The 12,376-nt window shown below is 40.9% G+C and overlaps 1 protein-coding gene across 6 annotated transcripts in view; it reads right to left on the bottom strand.

Moving 5' to 3' along the window:
• mam (neurogenic protein mastermind) overlaps positions 1–12,376 on the bottom strand; it is a 220,265-nt gene that overhangs the window by 10,511 nt on the left and 197,378 nt on the right. For all 6 annotated transcript variants that reach the window (XM_076531858.1, XM_076531859.1, XM_076531857.1 and 3 more), the window contains 4 exons: positions 7,302–7,634; positions 2,746–2,923; positions 1,163–1,465; positions 473–724 (listed from right to left, as the gene is read on the bottom strand). In XM_076531858.1, the coding sequence (XP_076387973.1) occupies positions 473–724; positions 1,163–1,465; positions 2,746–2,923; positions 7,302–7,634 (1,066 nt within the window). The remainder of the gene's footprint in view (positions 1–472; positions 725–1,162; positions 1,466–2,745; positions 2,924–7,301; positions 7,635–12,376) is intronic.

The raw sequence follows: 12,376 nt of genomic DNA, 5'->3' as shown, positions 1-12,376 counted from the left end.
TGTTCAACTGTACAAGTATTATGAGGAAGGATCATTTATATGACTGTTATTACAATTCTTACTGAATACGAATTCATAAGTCACAATGACTACTTTGAGCTCATCTACACGTTTATCGTCTCGAAGTATTAACAAGCTTTCGTACATCATGTATCTTAATATCGATTTCTGCATAAATAGTGACTAGTTTAAAAGATAACGAAAATGATGCATTAGGGTGACCGATCATCGCGTCGACACACAATCGACACCTGACACACGGTGCACTATGATTATGACACATGGTGCATCGAAAATGTTTCGATAATGACACTAAACGCGTTAAAATAGGTATCAGAAGAGATTGATGTCTGTAGTACTCCTGGCAAATATAATATTGCGAATATACCCTAACGTACCAAGATTATAAAAGTGAAATTTGATTTTCTGCAAGATTGAACAGAGAATAGGATTAGATTCGGTTAGGACTTACCGGTTCCGGTACTGCTGACAGAGTTGACTGATGAGGATTGCGACATTTGCATCTGCAGTGACATCTGATTATTACTCTGCTGCATGGCTAATGTCTGTTGCTGGTGTTGCTGCGATAGTAGCTGCTGCATTTGAGTGCTGTTAGCCATACCGGAACCACCGATACCTCCGCTTTGTGAACGAATCAGCTGTTGATGTTGCATCTGTGCGGCGTTCATCTGCATCCCGCCTGTGCCACCCATACCGAAGCCACCTGCAAAATACCACCAATGGTTTCATTTAATTTCATATTTCTTAATATTCTAAACTCTTAAATTCGTAAATCAGAAAATTTGTCTCGATGAAAATTCTCATGGAACAAAAATTACTACATGGTAAATCGGCGTGACAGTCGAAGTATTACAGATCCTCGTTACAACCCAACCCCATCAAAAAGTGGCAGCACTTATGACCCCGAATCACACTAGGAACACATTACACGGTATAAAAAGCAGCATCGTTTCGTCACAGTCGGCGTCCGCGTAGAAAATGAATTCTGAAGATCGCGGCATAACCGAAGACAACTTAAGTAGCCAACACCGATGGGGTCGAGCAGGAAAAAGGGCGTAACTAACCGAATACCGCCCCGTTCTTCGCGCGAATTACCACCATGAAAGGATCGTGAACACGATATGGGTCCATCGACGCTTACCTTGGTGACCTTGCTGGTTGAATTGCGATCGCATCTGTGTTTGAAAGCCCTGTTGCTGCATCAGAACGTGTCGCCACTCCTGCTGAGCTCCACGACCCGCGATACTGTTCCCGAGGCTATCTGGAGGACCGACGCTGACGTTAGGCGGCCGTTGATTATTAGTTCTAGGATATCCGAGACGTTGGTGCATCTGATGCATCCCACCGATGGCGGCCATGCTACCGCCACCCATGTACATGTTGCCACCGGCAGCGTGTAGCGCTTGTTGCTGCTGCTGCGCCATTTGTGGCCTCAACATTGGACCTGCGAGCAAAAAGAATATGTGGAATTGTTACTACATCCTTGCTGCTTCTTACGGTATAAATGCTAGTACGTTTAGTATTAGTACGTTTAGGTTCACATGAGAACACGTATGACCTCATAACTTCGGATAACTTCCAAAGTACGTGTCCTTTGATTAGGTGCTTCAAAATTAGATACATCGTTCAAAGTTACATGGTTGAAGACTAGTTACTTCGTTCAAAGGCAGCTGCATTTCATGTATTACATAGTAAGTGTACAATCTGAAGGTGTTTGAAGACACATATTTAAGAAGTTATTCAAGATGCATACTTTGAACAAAATCAGTTGTCACATCAATACTAACTATATTTATAACGTTCCTTTGCTATATTTAATCATATTAAATATAGAAGTCTGACATCTATAATTACAGAAAAGATCAGATACGAAAGGGATACACCTCGATCAATTAAGATTACACGAAAAACAGAGTTCTTCATGCAGTTTCTCAACCTGTCTCGTAAAATCGAAGTGTGATACGCGTCTGAGCAATTTTATATTTTTAAAACACCGGCAGAAACAGGATTCAATCAGCGCGGATAGTAATCGATCGTAAAGAGCGAGGCTAGTCAGATGCAGGGTTAGATACCTATTTCAAAAAGAAGACGCTTTAATGCTCTGTGGATTTTCGTTTGGATAGAATCTTATGAAAGTAGCTCGAGGCAGATCGATACAAGCCTTGTACGAGCTTACGGTGTAGAAGAATATTTACGACCCTCTCTCCGTTTTATCTGCTTCTTTTCTTTCTGATTCGCAACTGGAGGATCGGCTCTTCTCTCGAATATTCGTCTAAATGTTTGTTAAAAAGTACGCGAACGCTCTAATGCTCGTTCCGCGGATCAAATATTTTTGCGAGATTATTCGTTTACCTTTTATGTCCGCTCGATTCAATTTCCCTTGCGTTTCTCTCTGTGTAACCCAAGTAAATTCGGCGAAAATTCTACGCGCGGTAATCTCATTTTTTAGTCAATTTAATCCTGCGTTTCGATAACATTTAGTTTTCTAGGAAAAGTGGTAACAGCGAAATTCGTCAAAACTGAGAAATTTATCAGAACCCGTCATAACTGAGAAATTCGTAAAAATTTCAAAGATTGATCGAAGATCGATCAGTTACTTGTCAAGAACGAATCGTAATGAGCGAAAGAAGAACAGGCAAATTGTAATTCAAATTTTCCGCGCGTATCTGCATATGTATGAAGGAATTTGGATTAAGTACTTAGTATTGTTTATCGACTACATACCCGAAGGTGGCATCGGTTGTTGCGTAACCCTACGCATAGGTCCAGTGTTAGGAAACCTTGCTTGCTGACCCATGCCAATTCCAGCGTGCATCATCTGGGCCTGAGCAGCTTTGTATTCGGGTGGTGGCGGCCTCACACCGCCCATTCCTCCTGCCATGTGTTGCTGTTGTTGCATCACCTGAAAATATCACCAGATAGCATTTGATTACAATTCTGATACTTTGAGTTTGATTATTACATCTTTGTTACATTATCAAATTAGGGTGGAGGACTCAAAGTTTTGCATTCTGACTGCTTCCTCATGAAGTTGTAGTTATCGAATTTTCATAATATCTGAAGTCTTGAAGTTCTGAAGTCTCAAATTCCTGAAGTTGCAAGCCTACTAAGTTCTATGTTCTTGAAGGGTCAAGCTACGTCAGTTGAAAATTATTTGAAGTTCTAAACTTTGAAGGTCCCTGTCTTTCTAGGTCCTAAATTAATGTTTCCCATAGGTCCAAACTATCGAAATTCCAAATGATCCAAGCTCCCAAGCTGCTAAAGTACCAAACTCTCAATGTTCCAAATTCCAAAAGTCGCAACCTCCCACAGGTCCAAGCTCTCAAAATTCCAAATGATCCAAAGTCCCAAGCTTCTAAAGTACCAAACTCTCAACATCCAAACTCTCAATGTCCCAAATTCCCATCATTTCAACCTCCCACAGGTCCAAACTCTTAAAATTCCAAATCATCCAAAGTCCCAAGCTTCCAAAATCCCAAACTCTCAATATCCAAACTCTCAAAGCCCCAAATTCCCAACGTCTCAACCTCTCACAGTCCCAAACTCCCAAAATTCCAAAACACCCAAAGTCCCACTCTCCCAAATTCTCAAACTCCCAACACCTCAACCTATTAAACTTCCAACCCCCAAAAATCCAAAATGACCAAACCCTCAATCTTCCAAAGTTCCAAATTTTGTCTCTCGCCAATTAACAAAAGCACATCTTCCATGTCTAAAATCTGAAGGTCACCTGAATAGACTTGATCAACACATATGAACCGCAAGTCGAAAACGGGGATACAAATGGGTTAGAAAGTCGAGCAGTGGTGAATTCCAAAGGAATAATTACTCCTCGGTTCGCGGAACGCATCGATAACTCGTTACGAGTTGCATTGTCGTCGAGCCAACGAGTACGGAAGTTCCATGCATCGGTGTCGTTGCACAAGTCTTCGTGGATTGCGTTTCCACTTCCTGGTGTTACGCGTCAGTCAACGAAAGTCTACGACGTTGGACGGAAAAGCGACCAGACACCTTCTTTCACCATTTTCACCTTCCTTCTTCCTAGCACCTTCTTTTGATCATTGATATCATCATTTTTTAATAATGACAAATACTTGAATTTGTATGACGATTCTTTAATTTCTGCTTTCTTTGAATAATACGAGATGTTTGGATAGTATGAGACTGAGGATAATATGGGACATTTCATAATATACTCATAAGCTATGTCATAGTCTAACAAAGTACTGAAGCTCTAACAAAGAACTCAAACTCGCTACATAATTCACGAAGAATGCTATCAGAAGACAACAAATATTCGACAAATGCAGTTTGTTTTTTACACGATTAAAGACAGCACAATGTCCCTGTTTCGTGCGTTCTCACGCGTTCGAATCTCACGGGCGAGGAGAAGCAATTGAGCCCAGCATCGAACAAGAAACGAAGCGGAAGGTCGACACTTGACGAAGGATGACTAACCAATTGCGCGAAACCTACAATTAGTAAGTGGAGCACGATCGGAGAGCTGCCTTCGATACCTTAACGTAGTTAAAGTAATGGTTGGTATTATAACTGAGTCATTCGTTAATAAATCCATGTTGCATGTCCGCCAGCGCAACGTGACTGCACCGCATCGCCGAGTGCATCCTGCAGATCTGTAAATCGCTGATAATTCCGCGCTGTTGATTTCAATCTTCCCGCCAGTTTGTTTGTCGAGACTCGATAAATCGCTTTGATAATCGATTATAACGACGCTTATAGTCGAGGGTATATAATTGAAATATTTTGCGTGATATGCATCTGATATCGTACTGCAAGTTTCTGTGCTTTCAGATTTTTGTGTTATGGATTTACAAATTTTTAGGGTTTTAAATTTTCATATTTCTAGTTTTGTAGGTTTATATATTCTTAGATCTCAATTGCTCTAAATTTCTATTTCCACAGATTGCGATGCTCTTAGATTTCTATATTTTTAGCTGTCTATAGTCAGAAGTCTCTATACATCCAGATCTCCACATTTTTGTACCCTTAACACCCTTATACCTCCACACCCCTATATCTCTATATTCCTAAACTTCTAAATGCCCAGATCTCCAGATCCGTAGCTCCCTAAACCCTCAAATCTCTCCACATCCCTAAATCCACACCCCCTACACTAAAAGACCAATAAAACAAAAATCGGAAATGAACTACTGTAATAAAAATGAAAAGATGAACGAATGATGGGCTATTGAAAATTAAGTAGTAATGGGTTCGTGTAACGCGAAGTGGCGAAGGCGTGATAGGAATTCAGAAAGTCGCGTCGATCCCGACGGGTCGATTTTGCATTCGATCTTTTAAGTAATTTTTCAATAGCACACCGGTGAACATCGTTCGAGAAGGTAATTCGTGGAAGACGACGATTCAGTGACAGTAATTGAGCCCGTGGACACAGTTTCTTCGGATGCAAATTGAGAATGCATAAAAGATGAAGAACACCGTGCCGGACAAGATGTAAATGACTGCATGCAAATGTTGTCTGATTGCAAAGTTGTCGGCGTTACATTATACCAGCGGGTAACTAGAACAACAAGTTGATACGATGAAAGTCGCTTGCACTTTTTTCTTTCAGCTTCTTTCGCGGAGGGCGAGAACTTTGGTACAAAAGTGAAAATCTTAAGACACGTTGCATTATAGAGGGGACGGTATGAAAATATTCTGATTAAGGTTCTGTGAGCGATTGTTATAATTTTCTTTCTTTTACGTTGGAAATGAAACGGAAAAAAATATAAAAGACGAAGTGTTAAAAATTTGACATCTTCAATGCTGTAAAGTAAACTTGCCAATCTAATTTAGCTTTTAATAACAAATATTAAAAATTGATTTTCTTTCCAACTAAATACTCGAACCACAGCTAACAAATGTAAACAAATTTTCCTTCTACTAAAAAATTTTCCCCAAAAAAAATATTTTATCTTCTATAAATATTCGACAGGAAGAAACAAGCGTGTATCGAGGAATTAAGTTTACCGAACGATTAACTTTCTTATCCGGAGAAATCATAAGAAAAGGCAAGAGTCGCGGTTATATCCGACATTAGGTTCCCTACAGGAAGCGCGGGCGAACACAGATTTTCCGGTTACAGAAAAAGTTTCCATTCATTGTTCCGCGACCTCTAAGAAGCTCCTCCTATTTGTGCCGCTTCTTTCAGCACGATGGAACAGAAGTTGCAAAGGAGCCGCGATACCTGTTGCACGACGACGACTGAATCACCGGATACGAACTTAATGTTTCGGATAACGCGCCGCCAGAGATATCGCGACGTGATTTCTTTCTGATGCTCGATAGTCGATCCATCACCGTGTCGGGAATAAGCTTCCGGAACATGGTATTGTTCGCGCCGACAGCTACGAAAAAGATTGGCAAACAAATCACGATTCCGACGCACCCTTCGATCAATTCCTGAATCTTGGAGTTACGTTTCGCGACGCGAATCGAATCTTGTAATCGATTTGGACCGGTGAGCAACGAGAAGGTATATTGTAGACTTGCACTCACTGATGGGTAGATTTTATTTTACATGGAGTACAATTTTTGTGATAAATGATTTCTTGTGAAATAATAAGTACAGAATAAATAGGAACAGAGTGATGCAAGTGAGATTGAAGTCACAGAGTTAATACTGGAAATGATGCAAATATGTGATCATAGGATTAATGACCAATTCTTAATTCACTTTGTGACGTTCTCATTCTGTCAGACTTGCATTAGATCAGACAATGTTCTGAACTGAAGATCAAGTCTTGGTTATAGTCAATCGTCACTTGAATAGTGATGAACGATGTTCTGAACTGCGTGACATAGCAGAACATCTATAAAATTAAAAATCTTCACTCCCGTGTTGAAACACCGCCCTTCATGAATTGCAAAATTACATAAATAATTTAACGAATAAAAACTTCTGAAAGATAGAACATTAGATCATTAATCCCATTTTAATCAGAATTATTCCCCACAACCCTTCAATCACCCTAACCAATTCCTGAAAGTATCTGCTATCTTTAACAAGCATATTTCAAAAGTAACCTAACTTCGATAGTATCAAAGCTCGTATAATTAGAGGTCGATGGAGGATTAACCTAAAACCGGTACCGATCCTTAGACCCGCCAACCATTTCTATTAGCATAGATAAGCATCGTGTTCAGAACCATTAGGTAATTAAACCATAAACCAACCTTTGTTCACGCCCTCGAAAGCGAGAGCACGTGTACAAAAGTTTCGAACAATCGATTAGGGAGGAAAGTATACAACGGACACCAACCTGCTGGGCGCGCATCAGTTGTTGTTGCTGAAGAAGCTTCGCGTGCTGATGTTGATCCACCTGATTCTGCGGCACTTGTTGAGGATGGTTGCGAGCTCCTGCAGCCCCTGCAGGCTGCGGAACGCCACCTGCAGCTGCGGCTCTTTGTCTCAGACTTTGTTGAGTGAAATTGATCGTCTGAGACTGAGAAACAGAACAGTACGTATCGGTTTGCCCGCCTGGTCCTGACTGATTCTGACTTTGCTGCTGATTGAAGTACATGCCCTGTTGAGCCGCCACCGATACGCCGGGTTTCAGGTCACCCGTGAGCTGCATGTGCTGACCTGCAGACACCTGTAATCAGAAGAGACACTTACATTAGCATTATTGTAGACTGGTATTTTAATTGTGTACAAAAAGAAACGATTCTTTGAAGTAGACTAAGGGATTTTTGTAGTGGACCTTGACTTTGATGTATGTTATGAAGGCTGCCTTTCGGAATATTTTGCCAGTCATTTATTAAAAAATTATAAAAGGAAGTTAATCTGTGGTATACTAGTTATGTTAGAATGAACTATGTTCTGAAGATCTTGTTCAAATAAAAACAGTCCTCTGATATGATTAACAAGTATAATATTTTATAATAGCTGTATTTAATCTACCTTATGAAACACCCTATTATACCAGTAATTAATGGGCTCAAGATAAAGATCTCCAAAGAGTAACAAATAACTTATCAGACTGATCAGTTGATTCGCAACCCTCCACAATAGATCAGCAAGTAATCGTTTAAGAAAAGATCCGAATCTGCATAGAGTAATCTGGCAATCTGCATCGTGAATTTCCTGTCAGCAGGATACCGCAGTCATTACGACAAAGGTTTTATCGTAGCACGCGGTGATTTAGCCCGTTTCGCGTGATCCACGATCGAAGATAGATCGAATCGATCGGTGCTTTTCATCGGGAGACTGGAACAACGAGCTCGCCACAGGTGGGCTGGAATTTGATTTCTTGCAAAAAAGCGGTGGACAAGTGGCGACTATTGTCCTGTCGTCGCTTGTATCGTGGCCAATGATACAAAATGGCTACCGTTCTTCGATAACTCATCCAACGAGCGGTAGGGAAAAAGGACTGAGGCACGAAGTTTGTATAGCTTCGATGACTTCTGACCCCGGACAATCGAGTTCAGTCCGATGCTTCCTCTCATCACGTCTCTACATTGTGTTAAGAAGTCATCGTTTACATTTGCAAACAGATTTAGTTTTGGATCAATCGAATTAAGCGAAAGTGGATTATTCTTGCGATATAGCTTGATCTTTCAAAAAGACTTGATGTGTAATTTAATTAGAGTACCAATGTACTTTCACTGTACATTTTATTGAGCATCTATAAATAATAATAATAATATCACTCTTAAAATAAGACATTTCTCTATTCTCCACCTTTATTCCAAAGATCCATCCTTTGTTCGTGTCGCATGAAAATTGATGCGATCGTCAGTGCTTTATTATAGCAACTTATGACCAGCATGACCGTGTCTAACTGTCACAAGGTCGTAAGCATAACCGAGCCAAGCCTCTATCGTTCTCTATAGACATCAAATTTTCTAACGTAAGATCGCATCACTGATGGTCGATTGAACTATATAGAAACCATGTCCTAATTTGTCGGACAGGAAAATATTTGGGTGTCAGATCCTCGTTGACCAACCTGAATTCTGCACGGTCACGGTGCTATTTCACCGAGACAATGGCGCACCCTTTCGCGTTCTCCGCGAATAATCTTCATTACGGCAATTAGCGTCGCCTGACGTTCGCAGACCTTCCTCTTCAGCTTCGTTTTGCAAGTAGAACGGCTCGCTCCGAGCACCGACCGCTGTTATATCAGGTGCCACGGAATTTCAGGAGTAACATCATCGCCCGGTCCGGTTTGCATAACAAATGTTTGTTGCTTAGTTTCTGTAAATTGGCCGGGGTGTAAAATGTCGACGGCACGTTTTCTATGTAGCTTAATGGAGTACTATTCACATGGCCATTTCACATTGCTAGAGTCAATGCAACACTTTTATTGACTTTGTCAATGTAAAATTTTTACTGACTCTGTCAATGTAATATTTTTACTGGCTCTGTCAATGTAACATTTTTATTGACTCTGTCAATGTAACATTTTTATTGACTCTGTCAATGTAACATTTTTACTGATTCTGTCAATGTGACATTTTTATTGACTCAGTCAATGTAACATTTTTATTAACTCAGTTCATGTAACATTTTTATTGACTCTGTCAATGTAACATTTTTATTGACTCAGTCAATGTAACATTTTTACAGACTCAGTCAATGTAACGTTTTTATTGACTCAGTCAATGTAACATTTTTACTGACTTTGTTACAATTTCATTTAACAGCTTCATATATTGTATCATGAATCCAAATGTTAAATCCTGGTTATAGTATGATGAATATATGAACTATGTTGGTATACGGACTCCTAATTAGCTGATTAGTTTGCAGCCACCGATGACCCCAACATCGAACGAAATCTTCGTGAGTTCGTGCGAACTCGACTGCCTCCGTGAAAACGATTAAAACCACGAGCACGTAAGCCGTACATACAGCAGTCTCGAGCGGAAACGAGCGGGCAAAGTTACGTGTTTGCAAGGGCCAGGTAAAGCGACAACACCGGTGGCTTTTAGTTATGACGCCAGCAGAGAAAGCCAGTCGGGCCCAGGTCGCGCATAATTAGCCTAAATCACGACGGGCCGTCCCGCTGGGAACTCCTGGCCACGACATCTGCATAGCACGTGTCTTGTTATCTCCTGCTTAGGACTGAGGAGTTTCACCGAAACTGCGAGAGCAGTCCTCGGCTTTCGTGGACGAGTCCTGGAACCTAATGTTCGGACGGGAATACTAATATGGAGAATCCAACAACACGTTCTAATACCTTCTACGGTCCATGAGACGTTTTAACGCCCTCTGAAGATGCTCCTTTTACTTCTCTCTCGTGGATCGTCTTGTTACGCTGTTTCCGGAAGGATTTTCGCATTTGGGGACTTGGAGACTTGGATTTCGAGATTTGGGGTTTTGGGGATTTTGGGACTGAAGAATTTTGCAATTTGGGGATTTGGAGATTCAGGAATTTTGAGGTTAAGGAATTTAGGGATCTGGAGATTTGAGAATTTGAGGACTTGTGAACTTGCAGATTTAGGCACTTAGAGATTTCGAATTTTGATAGTTTGGAAAATTTTCATGGATTTGTGGATTTGTAGTTTTAGGAATTTGAGGATTTGAGGACTTGGGAGTTGGCGGATTCAAGGAGGTAGAAATTCTGATATACATATAGGAATTTAGGAATTTGGAGATTTGATGCTTTAGACACATAATTTGAAATTGTCAAAATTTAGATACAGAAAGTTGGAAAGTTCAGAATTATAAAATTTAAACATTCAAGAATTTTGAAATGAAAATTAAACATGCGAAATTTCTCAAATTTTTAATACGAGATGAACTCCAGACTCTACAAAGGAAAATATTTTCTCGTCGACCGATTTTCACGACCGGAGAATTGCAGGGACTTAAAATCACGTCTGGTTGCAATTGAGCACCGTTAATGACGGTGGTACCATTAACGATCGTACATATTCGAACGATTTGACGATGCAGCCTCGCGAACAAACTCGTCTCATCGATCGTTCGACGCGCGCCTATAGACACACGTATTTCGCATAATCACCATCTTCGCTACTATGTAGCCGGTGGGACAGATTAGCAAACCTGTTACAACCGATATTCAGCGTAGTTATCCGAAGTATAGTTATCGCGTCAGGTACTAATTATTAATTACACGAACGGATAGCGCCGTCTCGAGTAATTAATAATATCCGTTTCAAGCTGTGATTGCGAGTGACTGCGCGCCACGTTATCGATCTGAGAAAACCGACCTATACATACGCATATACGTGTGTCTGTCGTGTGTTTCTCCGATATCAGTACGAAAATGTCGCTCGATCTGTGTCCGTGATTTAAAGCAACGAATTTGCATGGTTGTATGACGACTTAAATTTGAACAGCTTGGTGTCCCTCGATTCAGCGATGGGGAGGCTTGATGGTGAATCAGCGTTTAATAGGTTGATTCGTGTTTCACTGTTTTCAAGGATTGTTCTGTGTCGTGTTGCTCTATTACCCCGTTAAGGAGGCAATTAATTTTCTCGCTATTAATTATTCACGGTACTACTTAGTCATTGCTATGTACTTATTAACAGTTTGTAATTACTTGTGCTACCGGTTACGATATCAATCACTCGCGCTAATTATTCGGGACTCGTGGTAGGTTGACAAACAATTGTTACTGTGAGTCATTTATGTAACTAGTTACCCGTTGCGAATTATTTAATTTAGCTGTACTATCTTACTACATAAGTAGCTATTTGTTTATAGCTATTTGCTATTTGTCAACTGTTTAGTTTAGCAGTCACTCGTTGTTAATTAATTACTTATTTGTTTAGCTACTAAATTAGCTACTTGTTACCAATCCACATCGAGAATCTTTTTCTCACAAATAATATTCGCAAGAATTATTAGGCCACGTAGCAGGTCGGCACGGACGAAAGCGTGTCTAATTCGCGTATAAAAGCATCGTCGTCGCGTTGCACGGAAGCGTGAGCGGGTAGCGAGCGAGGAATCGCGTTGCGGCTAATATCGCGATGCCGTAATCGCTAATCATAGCGCTCGCGACTTGGCTCGTTCCGCTATTGAGTGAGCAAGTTGTTCCACACACGAAAGATATGAAAGCCCGAGGAAAGTCGTGGTGTTCCGAGCTTCTGCTGTTCGATCGTTGCCGAGCAACAACGAGCCGAGATGGGAATAGAGACGCTGAAAAAGACTCGAATGCCGGAAAACGTGGGCGGACGTTCTTGCCGAGATTGGGGTTAGCCGAAGAGATGGGATTGGGAGTACAGGCTGAAAAGTCGAATGGAAATACAAAGCTCGTTTGAAGCGTCCGATGAATGGCTTGAAAGACGCTCGAATTTGATACGTTGAAGGCTCTAGGGTCAGTTGCTTGTTCACCGGGTACTTTCTTGATTACCGACTGAACAT

This window comes from Megachile rotundata, chromosome 5 (genome assembly GCF_050947335.1).
Source record: "Megachile rotundata isolate GNS110a chromosome 5, iyMegRotu1, whole genome shotgun sequence".
Lineage (NCBI taxonomy): Eukaryota > Metazoa > Arthropoda > Insecta > Hymenoptera > Megachilidae > Megachile > Megachile rotundata.
Note: the sequence above shows the minus strand (reverse complement) of the source record. Positions and strands in the feature narration are given on the sequence as shown.